At 39.3% G+C, this 21,795-nt stretch overlaps 1 protein-coding gene across 2 annotated transcripts in view; it reads right to left on the minus strand.

Moving 5' to 3' along the window:
• Window positions 1-21,795, minus strand: part of PDE1C (phosphodiesterase 1C) — a 217,241-nt gene that overhangs the window by 66,887 nt on the left and 128,559 nt on the right. For both annotated transcript variants that reach the window (XM_062498241.1, XM_062498250.1), the window contains 5 exons: window positions 12,628-12,741; window positions 11,594-11,776; window positions 9,341-9,407; window positions 5,546-5,662; window positions 3,012-3,152 (listed from right to left, as the gene is read on the minus strand). In XM_062498241.1, coding sequence (XP_062354225.1) covers window positions 3,012-3,152; window positions 5,546-5,662; window positions 9,341-9,407; window positions 11,594-11,776; window positions 12,628-12,741 — 622 coding nt within the window. The remainder of the gene's footprint in view (window positions 1-3,011; window positions 3,153-5,545; window positions 5,663-9,340; window positions 9,408-11,593; window positions 11,777-12,627; window positions 12,742-21,795) is intronic.

Below are 21,795 nucleotides of genomic sequence, written 5' to 3' on the forward strand. Positions count from 1 at the left end.
TGTACTCAGCACTGGTGAGGCTGCACTTTGACTGCTGTGTCCAGTTCTGGGCCCCACAGTTTAGGAAGGATGTTGAGATGCTGGAGTATATCCAGAGCAGGGCAACAAGGCTGGTGAAGGATCTGGAGTACAAGTCCTGTGAGGCATGGCTGAGGGAGCTGGGTTGTTTAGCCTGGAGAAAAGGAGGCTCAGGAGAGAGATCTTTTGACTCTACAACTGCCCGAAAGGAGGTACTAGGTAGGTGGGGGTTGGTCTCTTCTCCCAGGCAACAAACTACAGGACAAGAGCAGTCTTAATCTGCACCAGCAGAGGTGTAAGCTGGATATTAGGAAGAAGTGGGCTGCCAAGAGAGGTGTTAAAGTCACCATCCCTGAAAGGTTTTTAAGAAAAGACTGGATGTAGCACTCAGTGCCATGGTCTAGTTGATAAGGTGGTGTTAGGTCATAGGTTAGACTCGATGATATCAAAGGTCTTTTCCAATCTGGTTGATTCTGTGATTTCATCTCTCCTTTTCCTCTGAAATACAGGTTGGTTTAGTTTGGTTTTGGTGGGGGGGGTGGGGGGTGATGGGGCGGTGATATTTTGGGTTTGGTTTTTTCTTTCTTTCTAGTCCGCTGCATTCTCTCTGAGGTAAAAAAGTCCAAATTTCTGTATTGCTTATTCAAGTGTTTTCAAATCCTTCTGGTTCTCTCTTTTATAACACTTTCCTTGCTTTATTACATTCAGAGACAGGATAGGAAACCCCATTCAGCACTGGTGTATCACAGCCTAGAAGTAGTAGTCATTCATTAACTGAATGACTCAGTCTGAGTTGCTGCTAAATGACTAACAGATCAAGAAGAAGCAAGATGGGGAAAAAAAGGCAGTTCTGAACATACATAGGATGGAGTTCAGCTATATTTGGGCAGCTGTTTTAACCAAGTAACTTTTTGGAGTAGAGCAGCCCCACATGAAAACTGCCCTTCTTCCATGGTTTGAGGAGAAAAAGTGAATCCATTTCCTCACCACTAGAATACAATTCATATTACTCAACATTGCACCTGTTCCTACTGACTGCAGCTTGCAGCTCATTTTCATTAACTAATGGTCCTAAAAACAACAGTGACCAATTTTGTATCTCACAGGAGGTTTTGAGTAGGTAACTCTATTAGACGCAATTATGACCCAAGTCCTTTTTACTTCAGACACAATCAGAAGCAAGGGACACAACTTCCATTAGGATAAGAAGACTGTCTGAATCAGTTCTTGAGACAAATAGCACCTGACTCCTTTCAAATCTGCTTCTGATAAACAGCAGTATTTACTGCTCTAATTGCAGTGTGACTGCAATTCACAGGTGAAATCTACACTCAACACAGGAGATTTGGGATGTCTACAGGAGGCAGTGGAGTGTGTGACTCTTCAATGAAGAACATCCAGTTCTGGCTTCAGAATTGAAAGCAACACCTCTGTGGCAATCAAGGAACTGCAAAAATGCAGATCATATGCACAGAACATATTTCTAAGCCTGAGCAACTCTACAGTTGTTGAAAATAGCCTAAGACATAGCAAGAGCTGCACTATGCCTTTTTAGCTTGTACCTCTGTCCTATACTCCATCACCCAGCAGACACTGGTGGCAGCACTTTTTTGGGTTTCTTATTGAGCTGCACAGGAAAAGGTATCATCAGCATACAAATATCACCACGAGTGATGCTGGCAGACAATTTTTATAGTGATTTTGTATAGCTGATCAAAGGTGTTCATTGCATGAGAAAGGGTGTTGGAATTTGTTTGGGCTGAGGCACATGATTTTTCCTTATTTTTTTTTTCAACACTTTCAGATACAGAGTTTGTGAGAGTGTTCAAGAGGGTGTGAGCTGCAGCAAGAGCCTCAACATCTGCTGACTTGGGTTCATGTGTCTGGTCTGCACTGCAAAGACTCCCTGACCCTGGAACTGCACACTGGTTAGTGAAAGGACCTCAGTGAAATGAAGTGCAATAGAACAGAATTACACCTATTCAAGTACCAGCCACAAACAGAGCAATCACTGAATGGCCATGGTATAACAGGAGATAACTGTTTAACATTTAACAGGCTAACCTCCCTTTCACTGTCACCTTTGCCTCTGCACTTCTGCCAATGCAAGAGCAAGGCCAAATTAGATGCATGGAAAAAGTGAAGCAAATTGTGTGGAAAAGATCTGCTCCATAGAATCAGACTAAAGGTAATTTCATTCATTTTTCTGGCTGCAGTGCTGACCATGAGAAAGAAGAAGAGAATGAATACATAGGTATCCTGTACACTTTGAATTTTCCCTGCTACTTATTCTTCCCAGTGGTGTGGGCCAGCAACTTTCTGAGCCTCCAGCTGAATCCAAACTGCAATGGTTGATCTTCAGTCTGGAATCTCTCTTCTTTCAGTTTCTCTAGTATATCCTCATGTATTTCTACTGCTTGTCTTGAGAACCACTGTGGGAACATATTGCACACTAAGATTCTTTTTTCAGCCCTCTATCCATTCCTGGTATTGTTGTCAGACTTCAGCTGTCTGTAGGTTTCTGTGCAAGCCAGTCCAGATAATTCTGCTACAGAGAAGTGGATGGAGATCAGCATTTCCAGATTCCAGCACTTGTTAGGCTCAGATAAGTGGGATGAATTATCATTTTAATGTACTGCCTCCCTACCTTAAGAAGAAAGCTTAGACAATACAATTCTTCATATTAGGTGAAATGAATTCCAGCAAATGTGTGTTGGCAGATTCACACAAGATCTGTGGCAGAGTGAAAAACCAAGCTTGGGTTTCTCATTATTCTCTTTAGATCACTGCTAAAAGAATTATCAACAACTTCACTTACCCTCTGTTTCTAAACAATCCAAAGTCTTTACCTTTATTAGCCCAGCCATATCAAATTAAGTGTATCTAGTGTCTACAGTGTAAACAGGTTCTACAGTGAATAATCATTATCTCATTAATAAGCAGAAGCTGTTGTAAACTCACTATATATTCAGCATGACAAGTCCTTTACTTACCACTATACCTGTCTTGAAAAGGAGGTAATGGACTGTCTGTGTGACATCTGCAGCATGCATTAGATTGTGATAAGGATTTTTGTGTTTACTGTAGCCAACCTCCAGAGCTTCCACAAAAGACACCAAGGCAGAAATGGGAATCTAAGTAAAGCAGCACAGAATTAAAGAAAGAAAAAAAGAAAAAAAAAAAAAAACATACCCCAGATTTTAATGGCTAGCATTCAGACAGGAGTATTTTGATAAGAGGTTCTCAAAGAGCTTTCTGTACTTCACAGACAAACAAAATGCTATTACAATTGAAACAGTCATGAGAGAGAGTGAATTCAGGTTACTACTTCAAACTGGTTTTTTCCATTCATAATTACATTTCATGTGAATCATTTCCACAAATAAATACACAGAAATAAACATGTTATGAAATGCTGTCTGGAACACACAAATAACAGCAACTGCTGGATTGATTGCCATGTAGAAATATTTCTAAACAGATTGCAAGCAACTGTCTGTTACCTTCACAATCCACTGGAATATATCTCTGCTCTACTATTTGTTGGATCCCAGAAACCTGGTTTTTTTTTGAGCTTTCTGTGCTTTCTGGCACTGACCCCCTGGATAACACTGCTTTTGATCTAAGGCCTTGGAGAAGGCTTCCAAATTTGAGTGCTGGAGTTGAAATCACAGGTGTGCAGTTAAATAGAAGTGTGTGCTTTCACATGGTAAAGGGTTTTAAATTTGAGGTTTTTATAGTATAGGAATAAGTATGGGACAAGATAGAGGATTTTGGGTGGTGTCTCAGCACTCATCTTCTTTCTTTGTTTTTCTTTGGGTTTTTTTGGTTTCAGGTAGTAGTTTCTGGTTGGACAGTTAATGCCACACTGAAAGTCATGGGAATTTAGTTATTGGGTTAAAAGTACAAATAATATAGGTGTTATTTCTCTATTGGACTGTTTAGTTTTAAGAGACCTTGTAGCAGCTGGATCTTCCTCCATTTTGCTCACTTCTAACTTCTAAGTGCTGCTGAACTTTCTGTACTTTTGATAAGATTTAATAAACAACCAATCCTAAACATGAGAAAATCCATTTCCTTCGTGTATTTTTTAATCCTGGCTCTGACTGAAGGCAGAAGAGACTCCAGACAAACCACTAATTAAGCGGTGCAAAGAACACCCACCACTGTTACAAAACATACACTATATGTAAAGCATCAAAACATACAATATGTAAAAAACCCCAATCAAATACCCCACACAGGACAATCTACCATTTCCTCAACAACCCACGCCTGTTACCCCAAAAGCGCAATGTAAATTAACAACTTCCAAATTAACCTACTTTATAAACAAAGTCATACAATAATTTCCACAAGAATCACTAAAACTATTCACATTTAAGATTTTCTAATGAAACACATGATATACCAAATGTTATATACTCAAGAGGACTATCATTTATCAGACCTCTGGGTTTTCACAGTAAAATCCAGCCTGCCCATACTATGGGATTGCCATGTTTTTCTGACTCCAAGAGTAACTGAAATTGCCTGACAAAATGCAATTCAGGGGATTTCTAGAAAGGAGACTATGCAGGTGGTAACGCGTGTAACTGGCAACATGGGTTCTCCAGTTTTATCTGCTCAGACAAGAAATACATTAAGCACTAAGTTTTCCATATAAAAGATCACTGATCTTCTCCTCTTAGGTACATATAAGCAGAGGGTGAAGTTCTCAGCAGACATCTTGATGTCTCATCAGGCATAGGCAGTTCCTGAAAAATTATGGGATCCAGACATCTGTAAACTCTTTCCAGTCAAAGTGAGTTCGGAATCCCTGGGAAATGGGAATGTCTAAATCTAGTCTAAATCTATCCTCTTTAAGTTCAAAAGCATTAGCCCTTGTCCTGCTGCAACAGGCACTGCTAAAAAGTTTTTCCCCATCTTTCTTATAGGTCCCCTTTAAGTACCAGAAGGCTGCAATAAACAGTTTCCAGAACCTTCTCTTCTCCAGTCTTAATAATACTAACTCTGTTGGCCTTTCCTCACAGGAAAGGTGTTCCAGCCTTATGACCATTCCCATGACCCTCCTCTACAGTGGCCCCAACAGGGCTGTGTCTTTCCTGTCTGAGAACTCCAGACCTGTATGACCTGGATACAGTACTCCAAATGGTGTCTCATGAGAGCAGAGCTGGGAGCAGAATCACCTCCTTTGACCTGTTGACCAATCTCACTGGAATGGATTTGAATTTGCTTTCATATTCTCTTGTTTTCTTTTGTTCCTGTCTGCTTGAGGGTCCTGTAAAACTCAGAAGATCAAATGCAGTATTTCCCATGGATTTCATTTGGAACCTCACCTGGTTCATGGTGCCTTACTGCAACTGAAAGTACTACTTCAATCACATCTTGCTTATTAGGGAAAGTGCAGTGTTTACAAATTCTCCAAAGGTCACTAAAATTTCATTTTTAATTGAAAAAAGCAAGATGAGTGGGAAGTTGAACAGAATTCAAGATGAACTAAGATAGCCATCTTCTGACTACTGACCTTGAAACGGTTGATCAGATCATAGCGTGTGAGAAGTTCATAGAAAATGAATTTCAGTGCATGATCCCCACTGGCATCATTTAGTGCAAATACGTCAAAAGACCACTCGTCTACATTCTGTAAGTGTAGGTAAAAAAGACAGTTAATATGGTCATCATTTTTACCATGATCATTCAATTTCTTCAATTTGTCTCACAACTTGAGAATTCCACTAGTGATAAAAATGTATAGTTTCTTTTCCAACAAATTCTTCATAATCCATTTAACCAATGCAGAATCATCAATGTACTTATAGTATCAGTATATTTATCAGTATTGCGTGACTTGTGTTCAAGAAGATTCCATTATGAGCATGTAATTTGTTTATTTATTCTAAACATGGCAATTCTCTACAACAGAATTTAATCAGTAAAGGATAAACCCTAAAAGATAAAAATTCTGGTTTGCTTTAGTACCTGAAACATTGAGATTCCCCTGTTTGGGCTGATACTATACATTAAGTGCTAACAATTATATAAAATTCCAACCTTTATAAGAGAAGAATAAATATCTAATTCAAGTTGGGAAAGTTACAGTAAGCTGTAAATTACATAGTAGTTCTGCAGGCTGATCAGTCAAGAGATCAAGGAGTGAAATTTCAGCTCTCAGCTCCTACATCTAAAGTTTAAGTCTAACCTTCTTTCAGAAGTTTGAGTTCAAATCTCAAATATTAGGGAAGGCTGTGAGAGGTGACAGCATTCATTATCTAGCAAGAGATGAAGAGAAACACTAATTCTTTCTAAATGCTCAATTTACTAGATTTCTGTCTCATCTTAACCTTGGGGACTTGTTATATAAGTCAACAAGCAAATTCAGGGATAGATATTATTCTGCTCCACATTAGTGGAAGGCATGACATTTTCGTAGCCGCAGATAAGCAGAAGTCTATACTGAAGACATTGTAAGTAACTAAGGTTCTGTGTTCATTACCTATATATGTGCTAGTCTAGAAAATATTTCTGGCATGGCATGGGCATCAGAAAAGGCTGAAAAAATAAATTCTAAAGCATGTAACTCTTTTGGTGGTAGGATGCAAAGTTCCATCTCTAGCACTAGACTGATGAACAGCAGATCACCACAGTGTACTTTTGTAAACATGTCTGTATGAATGGTTTCTGTAGCCACTATTCAAATGAAAGACAGGGCTGATTGTCCCTTTAATGGCAACCAATCTTATATCTTCACACCCATATCGTACAGAAAGGCAACAGACTATTGCAGTAGAAAAATTAATATGAAACATATATAATGAGAGATGCTGTTCACTCAATTAAAAAAAAAAACTGGCAAACTTCTCATCCACTGAAAAAGTAAGACAGATTTTACTAGATTTTATCTAGAACTTGCACTGCTAGACCCTGCATATTTTTTGCAGATGCTGCAGTATTTCATTATTTTGTTAAAACCAACCTCTGTCACAAAAATGTGATTCCACAGCTTTGGGTTATTAAGTACAGAAGCCTTCTTGACCACAGCAGCAAAAATAAGAATTTATAGTTTAAAAAAAGCTTGTTTTGACTTCATTTAATCTCAATCCTTGTCCTTATTAGCATGAATCTGAGGGGAATGTTGATTATGGAAATCCAGAAGAAGCTGAAGACGTGCGTGTGGTACACTGCTACATCCTTTTCCATGCTTAAATCATCAGATCATTTTCCAGAGCACACCAAGCAGTCAGGCAGCTGTAAGGGTTTTTTAATTGACCTTACTGGACTGAAGCAAGTAACAAAATACACCATTTTAAATGGAGGAGATGGGACTGAGAAATTTAAGATAAAATATTATTTTTAAGACAGAAGACTTCACAGAATCATAGAATATGCTCAGTTGGAAAGGACCCACAAGGATCATCAAGTCCACCTCCTAGTCCTTCACAGGACATCCCCAAGAGTCACACCATGAGCCTGAGAGCACAGTCTAAATGCTTCTTGAACTCCATCAGGCTTGGTGCTGTGACTACTTTTCTAGGGAGCCTGTTTTGATTCCTTCAAAATAACTCCCATTTCAACCAAATTCATTACCAAACCCAAAACCATCCAGGTGAAGACATGTTCTTGAAACAGTTTCGGAAAAATAAATATTCTAGTGTGCACAGTGACCAGATAGGTGCTATTTCACTCTGAGCAAAATTAGTCAATGACTTTGTTGTTATTGATTGTTTTAACTTCTTCTAAAATGATCACTTCTTTTGACAGCCTAATAATTTGAAAACAGAAATAAGGGAGGAATTCTATAAGGCAGGAATTATATAAGGAGGAATTCTATGAAATCAGCTGAAAGTAGGTGATGAGTCTTCAACTGTCTTGTTACTGCTGAGGAACTCAGGAGAGAGATACCATTATAGATATCTTCCCTCATAAGCTGGCTATGGAGTGGAGTTGCGAAAGAGCAAAGAATTTACATCCTATTTGCAGGAGTGAAGCTAGGACTTGTCAACATGCAGTTGGAAAAGGTGTGGGTGGACACTTTGATTCTGTACATGAAAGGCATGTTTGATCATTCTTCTTGCAGTTCCTCCAGATCTTTTGATGAGTTCTACTATTCAAAATAAAAAGGGTAAAAACTGTAAATCTTTGTGGAGAAATGCTGCAAGATGTCTTAATGAGTTTTACACTTCATGCCCCAGTGTATTGCCCCACTATATCACCTTTTTTCACCATTGCATGGAATGGTTGAACCACATGCAACATGTAATCTGCAAAGCTGCTGTGTAGGCAGCTGGTTGCCAACTTCTGTTTGTAGTCATGATAATTCCTGCCTAAGTCAAGAATCTTGCAATTGGCCCATGGATTGAAGCTTTGTTTATTTTTAAGACTACTTCTAACTAACTGCTTCACTCTGAAACCTCAAAGCTCACAGAAGGGTTCATTTTCATAAAGTGATTGTCAGTTTGAAGACCTGAAACTGAACAATGCAAGACTGTGGAGGAGATTAATCCCTCTGCAATCAGTCCTGTGACAGCCCCCTGGAAGCTTCTTTGAGATAAGAAAAACTACTTGCTTAGAATGACTCATGTCAGAAAAATGCAAGCTCTCCTTACCTTTTTAGAATATTATTGGTTAGGTTTGGTTCTTTATAATTGGTTGTCCCAAACAAAGAAAGATAATGTAGTTGGCCATAATGTGTTAATCCTGTTTTCCATTATCTTACTTGTGATTCCCCTAAACCCTATACAAGTACATGTGTGATCCCCCATCTTTGGATTTGTAGCCTGACCCCTTCACAGACGATAATAAAGCCTGCGGAAAAAGTCTGAGCTGCTCTCCCGGTCTTTTTATGCCAGCTGGAAACTACAGGTTTCTGTGACAAGCTGAGTGCCTGAAAGGCCAGCACTCACAAACCTTGTAACTTTCCCCTGCCCGACAACAACAGGGCAGGGGACACAACAAAAAGTTACACAAGACATTGCCTTTTCCTAGAGCAACAGACCATTTTCCTTCTCCATCTCTCTCCATTTGTGTTTTCTTTCTTCCTTGTGGGATGTTGTGAGTGATTCCTAAATCTTCATTTTAATCACTGTAATCTAGAACAGAATTGCAGCCTTCACAACCTGAAAATGGCTGCAGTCTTGAATTTTATTCTTTCTTTTATTGGTAGGATAATCCCTTAGGCCAGTTAAATGATTAATTTATATGACCTAGCTGAACATCAGAGAGAAGGAAAGGCCAAGTATTAAGACCCACCCCCGTTATCATGTCAAATATCACAGTATTATTTTGTACAGATCCCCTTTCAATACCTTTTTATTGGGATTACCTTTAGCACTCCAATTACAGCCGGTGGGTAGCTCAAGCCGACCATATTTGAAGTACGCCTGTACATTCTACCAAGATGAAATAAGATAAAGCAACACATAAATAGAATTAAATGAAACAAAACAAACAATCAACAAAACTCATAAAGCAACAGACCATTACAGGAGATCTGATTTAGCCCAGAAAACACTAACTGGAATATGGATCTTCTTTCCTTCCATTTTCTTCCTAACTTGCCCAATATTATAGATACTATTCTTCTTGTATAGCTTAATTTGCGATTGTACACTTCCCAGTATCTCAAAGTTTGGTTACTGAACATGACAATGAATTTGCCAGTACAAGGTCTTCATCAGCTTGAAAGCCTACACTCAACTAAACCAAATGTTCCCCATTTTCCCCTGCACATAACTGTACTGACGTTTCAGCTCCTTTAGTCCTTGATGGCCTAGTAACTGAGTTCTAGTTCTGAGTGTACTTCAGAAACCACCTGTATGCAATGAATCAACTCCAGTGTGATACAGCTGTTACTTTTGACTGCATGGTTTCAAGATTATTTTAAAACCTCTGGGTGTTTGCCATGTGTATGTGTTTCAGGGAATGAGAGAAAAAGAACAAGGCAATAATCTACATCTGTAACCATATTAAGCAAAGTATGTAATGTACCAGATTTTACACTTAAAAAGTGTGTATATAGGTTTTAAAAGTTGTTTTTAGAACACACTATGTTTAATAGGATTTGGCGAACGCAGAAACTCATAGCTAGAATGTCTTTCCACAGGTCACCCTTTTTTTGCCCTAAAGCACTGTAGAACTAAAAGGAGATGATGGAAAGTTCTCTTCTCCCATCTGAAACAATCCTGTGTGAAGTCTTCCTTCACTGCCATTTTTCTTTGTCATCTTCTGCACTCAAACCTGAGAAAAGTCATTCCCCTCACAGAGACTTATATTCCCCCATTCCCAAATTACAGACTTTCTTACCCCTTCCTTTCTCTAGTCAGAAGCTCCATAGCATTCTCTTAATAGACAATTGAGGCAGAACCCCTTTACCTTAGCTCAGGAGAGTCACAACCCCCCTCTGGTGCCATATTATATTTGAACACTTCCTTCTTTGGGTCACAGTGATCCAGGTCAGCTGGAAAACAGCCTACTGAGCCAGCTTCTAGAATTTACTTCCTTGTTGAGCAAGTCCCCCACTGAGAGTGAGGATTAACTCATAAGTATCCTGTCAAACATTGGAGAAATCTATCCCAAAGGGAAATTAGAGGTTTAGTCTTATTACAGTTTGCTGCCACTCTTAACATGTGTACAGTAACTTTGGTGCACAGATAAAAATATTGGCTATAGTCATGACAAAGGAGGCTTCTGTGTGTCTGTGTGGATTGTGGTACACTGTCTGATCTGCACAAACTCCTGCACAGAGGGCTGTTAGGCTGTCACTGAAATTCTGATGAACAGTGAAAGGTGCTCTGCTCTTCCATTCCTCACTTGAATTTTGCTGTTAAGAAATTAGATATCTGAGAGCTGCTGCTTTCAGTTTTACATGTGCCAGCCCTCCTTCTGGCTCAAAAAATGAAGGTCAGTGAACAGCAGTTACTTGAAAAGAAAAGGTAAGATTAGAAGTAAGTCGAAATTGAAATAAATAATAAATGTTTTAAAGGGTTAAAAAAGTAAAATTAGTTTTAGCAACAGGTTGTGATGTAAATCACAAGAGGGAAGGCTGAGAGGACTCAATGGCTTTTTTAAATCCTCCCTGAGCTCCAAAATTCTCTCATCAGTTTTTATCTACAGTGCATTCAAGTAGTATGGTAAAGGATTTTGTTCTGTAACTTAGCACTTCTTCATAAGAAGTACTAGACCACAGAGGTAAACAGAAGCAAAGGAGAGTTTGATCTGTCCAAATTTTAAATGCAGTTACTCCTGACCTAGGACTATGTAGAAGTGTATATTGTCCATGAAAAGTATACCAAGTGTGTTATTACATCTGTACTATAGTAAGAACAGAGGAGTAGATATTGTTTCAGTTCACAATCTTTTACTAAATCCTAGGGTTTTAGGTGCTACCCAGATCTGTGTAGAAACATTAACAGAAGTGCATTAGTGTTCTTCATTCAGTAGTCTTCTACTAGTCCTCAGAGATCTTCTGGCCTAAGGTACTCTCCTCTACCTCCTGTCATTGTGCCACCACATACTACAGGTGAAACCTGCAGTACCTGGCTAGCTACTAGAACGAAGTAATTACATGACACTTTACCTCTCCACAAATATCCCAGCTTGCACTGCATGGACAATACTCCTGAACCGGGGTTTTTCCTCAGTCCTTTTGAGCATCATCCCCATTTGCCGTGTGAAGGTAGAAGCCAACCAGTCACGGACCTCTGAGGGCACAGAGTCAGACCGGATATCACTGAGTTCATCTTCTGTGTCCAGTAAACGCCTAGAAGGATGAGGAAACAGAAGGGTAAACAAACTTCCTCAGAGAACACTACAACATCATTAACAAAAAAATAAACTCACATATATTCTAATTAAAGCAGATGTTAAAAGTCTTCGATTCATCAGCCCTAATAAAACACAATAGTACAAGTCTGCAACTGTTTGTTTATTCTCTTACATGCTCACATTTCAGATTGTGAAACTCACTGCTAGGCTGAGAAACAAGAAGTATCAGCCTTCTGAACCACTACTGTATGATCACCTACTGACTTCACATCTTCAACTCATCACTATTTCTGAACTTTCTGCATTCCAAAGGTAATTTATGGTAATTTCTAGGAATTTCTAGCTTCTGAGTTAGTAACACACAGTCCTCTCCCATTCTGGTCATCTGTGTTGACTCTACAGGTGCATTTATCACTGGGTAAATGGCATGTAACCAAGAGGGCGAAACTCCTCTGCAATGTCTTACCAGTCTATCTCTGTCATAATTTTTTTTTAAATTTCAAAGACATCATACAAGTGAAAAATACAACATTATTCAGAAGAAAAAACTGAGTAGAAATTTAGTAACTGCCAGAAAAAACAGGACATGATTACTATGAAAACATTTATCTTACAACACGTGTATTACATTTATGATTGGTTTTGATCTCCTTCCCTGTCCCAGGAAACTTAAAGAAGCTTTTAAATGAAGGACTGAAGATCTGTTCTACACAGAATACTATATTCTAATTATTAAAACCATATTGTCTATGAGTAATAAATCTGGGCTCAACCAACTTTCAGAATTGACACATAAATTACAACTGGTGCTAGATATAAGAGTGCTGATGTCTGTAGTTAGCTCACCTGGTTTCATCAATGTATACTGACTCAAGAACAGTCGCCGCATATTCCAAATTCTTCTTTAGATCTACTACTGAAGCTTCACCTCTCTCTAATTGCTTTACCAAAGACCGCAATCTAAAGAAAACAAAAATCTGATTAGTATAAAGCAAAATAGGTTGAGTGAGTGCCAGTTCCTAAGATGAGACTCAGCATACACCTTGACAGGCGAAAACTTTTGGAAGTCTACACGTTTTTTTAAGTTTTTTTTATGTTGATACATGAAATCAACAAGTCCATGAGTTATCACAGAATCATACAATCACAGAATGATAGAATACATGGAGTTGGAAGAGACATATCCGTATCACTGAGTCCAACCTCTGACCCTACACTGGACACCCCAAGAATCACACCATATGCCTGAGAGCATTGCCCAAGGGCTTCTGAACTCAGGCTCCTTGAGTTCCGGCACTAGCTATGAGAGTGAAGAGATCAGTATCTGCCCCTCCACTTCCCCTGGTGAGATTGTTGAAGGCTGCAATGAGGTTTTCTCTTAGTCTCCTCTTCTCCAGTCTGAACAAATCACGTGGTCTCAATCACTCTTCATAAGGCTTCCCCTCCAGACCTTCCACCATACTTGTGGCCCTCCTATGGACACTTTCTAATAGTTTAGTATCTTTTTTATATTGTGGTGTGCAAAACTGCACCCAGTAGTCAAGGTGAGGCCATACCAGTGCAGAGCAGACCAGAACAATGACTTCCATTAATCAGCTTTCTGTTCCCTATACAAAACTGAAATAAGTGAAAATAGAAATCGCTTAAATTTTAACACAGGAGCTAAAAGAGGACAATTTCAATCCAGCCATAAGAAGGAACTTCTTGAATAGTATCTGTTAGCAAATGACTGTTATGTATGTTTTTTTGATGTACACATGCAAAACTCTATTTGAGTATACTTAGAAACACTATTGTACAAATACTATACAATGTTAGGAAATGCTATGATTTTCATTAGATCAAGCAGCCACTCTTAGACTATCCCATGTATGGTAAACAGAACTCACAACTTTCATATCCAAACGGTAAGCATTGCTTCATATGCTCCTCATTTCTTCATTCCATATATGGGAAGTCTGCGGATATGACCCCTTAACTAGCTACCAGAAACATTGTACATAAGCCACAGCAGTCAACATTACAGAAAGAGCATGACCTTTGGCTATTCCTGACTTTTATTTAATTGATCTAAGTATCTGGCAGCTTTATGCTGCAACTCATTCAAAATTCATGTTCAATAATAGCACAGCAAGTAATGATTGTTTCATGGAACCAACATCCTTCATCAAAGATTATGCAAAGTACTGTGTACATCAATCATTTAGAAAAACAGAAAGGCTGTTGTTTCTCACACCATCATGTGAAAGAATTACACTGTCTTTGTCTTACCATCCATTATCTCTAACTATTGCTGATTTGTTGAGTCACAGCAACTGCTCCAAATTAATTGTACTAAATAAGAGCCTGGTGATAGTTTGCCTTTAATGTATTCCATGTATCTGGGGGTTTTTTTTAAATAATTCTAAGTGGACTAAAGGGAATCCAGGAAAATTTATTAGTGAAAAATTCTGCTTCAAGATGGGTGAAATAATTTTGAAATTCAATCAAATTCACCTGTAGCACTTAGGAATACAATTGAGCAAGAACTTGGCAGTGCTGGGTTAATGGATGGACTCAATGATCTCAGCAGTCAGCTCTAAGATCAACTCATTTGTGATAACATTCCTTTAACAGCCAGCTCAAATAGTCTTAAAAAAAGTAATCAACAACAAACTTTATAAATTAACAAAATAGTAATCAGAAGTAGACATGGCTGCATAAAAGCTGGCTTCAGTATACACACACAAAAAGATGAAGAGTTACTCCTAAAGTTTAGAAACTAAACATCAGCTGAACTGGAAGACAAAACCCTACCTTCTGAGCTTCAGCACATTACTTGCTCTCCTCTGGAAAACCACCATAATTATTTGTAAGAAGTTCTTACTAAGTTTGGGAAGCAGTGAACGATATCAAAGAATTCCTACACAGAAATAGGCGTGCATCTGCCATCTCACTATAATGTACAAACTTGATAAATCTGATATTCTGAGAGTCATATCAGAGTTAGAGAGCATGTGCAGACTATCTAAGCATGAGCACATAGCAGGTCGGACAGATGCCCTGCAGCAGTATCTGTCTGCCTATCAGGGTGTAAAAAACTGTAAAGCAAATACACAGAAACTTAACACTGTCCAAAAGCATTATCTAGAGCAGACTACATGTCTGGTATAATGCATATACCACTGAGGAAAAGATGCAATATAGAAAGCCAGCTCATGTAGTAATACTCAAAATGAAACTGAAAATAGAATAACTGGTAGCCTGCGACCCAATGAATTTTTATTAGGCTAGACAGTTATCTTCTGTCACTACTTTTGTATACAAAAAAATGCAAGTCACAACATTCAGAGGAAATAAAAGCTTGTTCGCAAAGAGCAAACACACAGTACTACTATACCAACGTTTTTATTCCAAAATATTTATATGCTATTTCTCAAGTAATTGCTTTGCCTTCTTCATGTTCCCTGAAATATCCTTCTTCCTTTGAACAAAAATACAAACATTAAAATTTTAATTAATAAATTATTTTTATATTATTACAAGTGTGAAAGTGCAACAGTGAAAAGTTCAGTGGCCTTGGCAGGATGGTAAAAAGCTTGTTTCAGCTCACCTTGAGTCAGATAAACTTTTGTCAACATTAGTCAACTATAAGTGAAATTAAATAGTTCAGGTTTTCACTTCTAGTTTATAAATTCCTTCATGCCTATTCAAGGAAGTCCTGTACTGGAAACTTTAGGAAACATTGGCTTACTGAAGGATTTTCAATAAAACAACAGCCCAGGCACTTCCTTAGTAGCAGGTCCTGTAAATTGCCATTGTCTCCCTCTCCTACTACTGAAAACTCTTAAAGGATGTGCACTCCTCCAATATGCAAACACATCCCCCATTCTCAGGTTCTGAACTTTGGGACCTGAATGAGAAAATATAAGTAGTTAAAAAGATTGGTCAAGTTTTGGGGTTTTTTTAATTCAAGCCAACTGCTTCACCTAGCACAAACCTTTTCTAGAAATCAGATGCTCACAGAAGTCACTGAAGATGGATATCAATGATAAACCACCTGCCTGTCATAGACTTCCTCAGGAAAGAGTACACGGCCTCTTTGATGTGCCTGCCTTCCCCCAGTAGTGAAAGCAATAAGCCAGGAGATTATTTTAGGTGGTCATTGTGGTTTCAGATGGCTAAGATGAGGTGAGATGACTCATTCCACTGAAATGTGAGACCTGAACAAGGATAAATTTCAGAGGTGGGAGACAAAGAAAGGCTGCTATATTCTTTTTTTCATAACCAGCAATCTTCTAATTGGCATTTCCCAAAGCAAGATTTCCTGTTGGCAGACTAGTTCTTTTTGAGATGTTAGTGCTAATTAGTTTTTCAGAGAAACTGTTCAAACACAATACAATCACTGAATATATTGACAATGACATCCAAACACAACATATTAAATCTTCCAGAATTAAGCATTTTCAAACCACTGTTACCTTTCATAAAAAACAAAAACCTCCATTATAACACATCAGACACAAATCTAACAATTTTTAATTTGAATCTTTAAAAACAAGTGCCTGAAATAAACTGTCAATAAATACATTTAATATACAATAAATAGATAATATATGATACATATATTAAAACCATATGAAATAAGATCACCTGCCCTGGATTTAGGAGAGCAGACTCTGGCATCTCTGGGGACCTACGTCATAGAGTCCTCTGTGTTAGTGCCTTGGCCAGCAGAGGAGCTCAAGAATACTCGCTAATACCCAAGGATCTCTTCCTCCAAGCTCAGGAATGATGATCTCAACAACAGGACAAAATGCCAAGAGGCATCCATACATGGATAAAGAACTGCTGAGCACCTCAGAGATAAAAAAGAAGTTTACAGAACATAGAAGCAAAGACAAGCTAAAGCCTAGTTAGAATTGAGTCTAGCCAGAGATATCAAAGACAATAGAAAGAGTTTCTATAGGAATCCTGCTAACAAAAAAATGACTAGGGATAACATGGGCCCTCTCAAGAAAGAAGTGGAACACCTGGCTATCTGGATAAGCCTGGAATATGGAGAGAACTGAGGTTCTCAATTAATTCTATGCCTCAGTCTTCAACAGCAAGTGTTCCAGCCACCCCACACAAGACATGAAAGGAAAATGCAAGGACTGGGAGAATGAAGACCCTAAGCCTACTGTAAGAGGGAATCAAATACAAGACTATCTAAGGAACCAGAATGTGCACAGGTCTGTGTGATCTGATGAGATTCATCTGTGGTCCTAAGGGAACTGGTAGACAAAGTCACTAAGCTATTATCCACAATATTTGAGAAATTGTGTCAGTCAGGTGAAGTTCTTGAAGATTGTATGTTGATTTGGCAAGGCTTGTTTTTTTGGTAGTGGGGAGGGGGGCACAGGGGTAGCTTCTGTGAGAAGCTACTAGAAGCTTCCATGTCCAACAGAGCCAATCCCTAACAGTTCTGAAGATGGACATGCTGCAGGCCCAGTTACAGAGGTTGCTAACACCTCTGTGATGACATATTTAAGAAAAAAAAAATCAAAACAGCGCAAATACAGTTTTTGTTTCCAGGGGTAGCGAGGCGCTGACACCAGGACCCATCCTGGCACAGCCAGTGGTGATGTGTGGCCACAGCCATCAACCTGTCAGCATGGCCTGCAGCGAGCCTTGCCTGCCTGGCTGCCCCGAGCCAGCCGTGCCATGGGCAGAAGGGCAGGGGCGGTGTCGGTGGCTTCTCCTTCCCAGTGCCCCACATGAAGAGAGGAGTTAAATAGCACCACAGTCATGGCAGCCACCACTGCCCTCATGATGGCAGCAGGGCCACCTAGCCAGCAGCAGAAAGGTGATAGGCAACTCCTCAACACAGAACCTAGATGAGATCAACCTCTTAGCTCTGCAGCATCTTGCAAGAATCTTTGAATCAGTGGAACTTGTTGTCAATGGTGCCTATGAATAGCAGTTTTTCTTCTAGTCAGAGAAGAGAAGGAAGTGAGCACATGTGAGTGAAAACAACATGGAGATACCAAAGTCGGTGGAAAAAAAGGAGGGTGAAGCAGATGCTTCAAGCATTGGATTTGAAATTCCTCTGCAGGCCCTGGTGAGGACTATGGTGAAACAAATTGTTCCCCTGTAATCCATGAAGTCCATGGGGAATGCAGAGATCCACCCAGAGTCTGTGGGAAAAGTGCTCATGCTGGAGCAGGTAGATGCTACAGAAAGCTGTGGTGTAGTGGGAGACCTGAATAGAGAGAGAGAGTGAGGGCCCCTGCTTCCAGAGGTAGAGAAAAAATGGCCCTTGCTTCCAAACTACAGAAGCCTATTCTTAGAAGACAGCACACTGTGGATGAGTGACCCATGTCACAACAGTTTTGGGAAGACTATTTGCCCATAGGAGGGACTTCAAAGCATGGCAGAGGAAAGACTCCTTTCTCTGAGCAAACAGAAGATCTGAAGCTGAAGTGACAAAGTGATCAAAACCCCATGCCCTGTCTCCCTGCACCATTGGTAGGAAAGACAGAGGGGCTGGGGGGCAAATTGTGTTTTAAAGGCTTATTTTAATTCTCATTATCCTCCTCTGACTGTGTTAATAATAAATTTTCCTTATATCTTTAAATTTGAGCCTTTTTTATCCTTAGCATGTTTTTCTCCAAATCCTTATCTCAACTCATGAACCCTTAATTTTTTTTTCCGTCTGCTCTGCCCAACTATAGCAGAAAAGAGTGAGCAAACAACTTTTGTGTGTGCCTGGCATCTGGCCAGTACCAAACCATGACAGACTGAGAAAAAAAGGGAAATATAAACTCTATTTATAAAAAAAGAGAAAGTGGAAGACTCAAGGAACTACAGAAAATTCAGTCTCACATCGGTGCAAGGCAAAATCAAGGAGCATATTCTCCTAGAAATTACGCTGGTAAACAAAGAGATGACTGGTGATAACCAACACGGCTTCATTAGGGGGAAATCATGCCCAACTAGTTTGATGGCTTTCTATGACAGGGCTACAGAGTTGGTGGATAGGGGCAAAGCAACTGACATTGTCCATCTGAACTCATGCAAAGCACTCAACACTGACCCACATGATTTCCTTGTCTCTAAACTGGAGAGGCATGGATTTGATATATGTGCCTCTCAGTGGATAAAGACTTAGATGGACGGCCACACCCAAACAGTGGTGCAGCAAATGTCTCGCTGGTTCCACATGGAAAGCAGCAAAAAGTAGTGTCCCTCAGAAATTTGTGTTGGAGCTGACTGACACTTCAACATCTTTGCTAGCAACATGGACAGTGAGACTGCTGCACCCTCAGTGAGTTTGCTGATGACTCCAAGCTCTGGCAGTGAAGTCAATATGATGGAGGGAAGGAATAATGCCATCCAGAAGGACCTCAACAGGCTTGAGAGGTGGGCCAATGCAAAACTCATGAAGTTCAACAAAGCAAAGTGTAAGGTCCTACATCTGTGTTGGGGCGATCACAGGAGCACCTACAGGCTGGGCAAAGAAGTGATTGAGAGCAGTCCTGTGAAGAAGGGCTTGGCTGTGACAGGTGATGAAAAACTCCATACGAGCCAGCAGTGTGTGCTTACAGCCTAGAAAGCCAATCAAATCTTGGGCTGTATCACAAGGAGCACAGCCAGCAGGTCAAGGGAAGTGATTCTCCCCATACCCTGCTTTTGTGAAACACCACCTGGAATACTGCATACAGTTCTAGTGCCCCCAACATAAGCAGACATGGAACTCCTGGAACAAATTCAGAGGAGGGTCACAAAATTGATAAGGGGACTAGAGTCCTCCCCACATGAAGACAGGCTGACAAAGTTAAGGCTATTCAGCCTGGAGAAGAGAAGACTGCATACAGACCTCATAGCAACCTTCCATTACCTGCAGGGCACCTACAGAAGAGCCAGAGAGGGAGTCTTCATCAGGAACTAGGAGTAATGGCTTCAAAAGGGGAAAATTTTTGTTAGATATACAGAAGAAATTCCTTATTGTGAGGGTGGTGAGGTACTGGAACAGGCTGTCCAGAGAGGTTGTGGGTGATCCATACTTGAAAACATTAAGAGTGCAGTGGGATGGGGTCTCTGAGCAACCTCATCTAGGGGAAGGAGTCCATGATTATGGAAGGGAACTTGAAACTTGTCCTGGTTCCACCAAGGACAGGGCTGATTTTTGCAGTAACCAAGAGGGAACATGGTTAGAACCTGGAGGTTATTCTGTATCACCTCACTCACTATCAATTTTACTGCTTTTTGTCCTGAAAAACAATATTGTAATAATTATTAATTTTCCTACACCAATCAGAGAGCAATCACCCTGCTGCAGACGATGTTTTAAGGCTGCAAATCACAAAGCTCATTGTGAGAATAAGCATATTTTACTGGATCACCTAGAAGAGCTGAAGGGAAAGAAAGTATGCTAGTAACTTAAAAATCCTCAGATCTCAAATGCTTTGTCTTTTCTTCAAATGGTCTGTTAAAGATGGTCTCCTTTACCTCTTAAAACACAGGTGCTTATACACAGGTGACGTGTGATCACTCTCTTGAGTAAATGTTTAGAGACATTCAAAGTTTTGAGTAGTAGCTGTATACAGAAACAGACTGAGAGAGGTATCAGTACTAGCACAACCTTTACTAAATCTTGGGACTTCCAAGTAGCAGTGATACTGTGAATGCTTTAAAGACATAAAAAAGCCTGCAATGTTTCTGGCTGCTATATCTGTTTAATAAGAGACCCCATAGCCACATGAAACCAGTCTTTCTTGGGTGTTATGTCTATCACCATACCTGTTTACTACTAGAAAGTCAAGAGCAGTAGCCTGCTGCAAAAAATTGCACTAGCAAAAAGGGATGATACCAATCTGGTTGTGTTATGTATTCTTTACATAAGCTGCTTCTATTGATATTTTGACCCATTTTCCTTAACAGGTTTTAAAAATTATGTTTACTTTTGTATTGTGCTGCTAAGACTAGGTATTCTGCTGATGTTGTACTCCCAAACATGAGGACTTTATCATTGCAACTCCCCAGTGCTGTTCGTAGCACTACACCTGTTCTTTTTCTCCCATAAGCAGATTTCTTTCTTTTAGATATTTTAACATCCTGTTTTATTATTTCAGAAAGCAAGTAGTAGAGTTGGTCAAAAAGGCTAAACTCATGAAAAGACAAAATAAAAAATCTGCATGGTAGATAACAATCCCAGTGTCAAACACTTTTATTAAAATGACAGCTATGGAAGTTCCCTTTAAGACTCTCTTTCTTCTTAAATCCTTGGGGCTAAATATATATATAACACATGCTGGGACTAATACACGAGAATAACGGTCAGTTGTTACCATGCTTTTTATGCCTTCCTAACATCTGATAGCCAAGGTTAATGGTTAATTGTCACTAAACTGTCATTAAAGAGAAACTGAATTAGAGTCATTACTCATTCAACACCCCTTAATTTGAGATATTTACAGCTGCAATCTGACTCCAGCCTCCCCTCCTGATGGCAAAGCCTGCAAGTTAAAACAATGATACATCCACAGCTAATAATTAACCTCTGCACGAAAAATTTACTCTTTCCAGGGGACATAAATTTTATTTTATATTACATATAGAAAAACTGATGTCTCTTAGCTGGAAAAGATCCATTTTTTATAGCTTGAAGAAAACCCTATATCAAGATGTATTTCATTATACTAACTGAGAAAAAGATTTCTTGATTCCTCAAACAGAAAAGATAAGCAAAATAAAAGATAATTAAAAAGCATTTTTCACTGTAAAATGAACAAGTAATCTTTCCTTTATTTTCTCTATTATATTTCTAGAGTGAAATATTCAGAATAAAGCAACATATTTTCCTAGCCTCCCATGTCAAACTTACTTGTCATGAATCTCTCCTGGTGAACAACTTGGTTGAACACACTTCTACAGGTTAGTAAGTGCTTTAAATTCCATTAAAAACCCCACATTATTCCTGCCCCAAATTTAATCACTGCTGGCTATGTTGGTGAACTGTTGTTTTACCATTACGTAAAATAGAACAGAGAT

Source organism: Cinclus cinclus, chromosome 1, assembly GCF_963662255.1.
Source record: "Cinclus cinclus chromosome 1, bCinCin1.1, whole genome shotgun sequence".
Classification (NCBI taxonomy): Eukaryota; Metazoa; Chordata; class Aves; order Passeriformes; family Cinclidae; genus Cinclus; species Cinclus cinclus.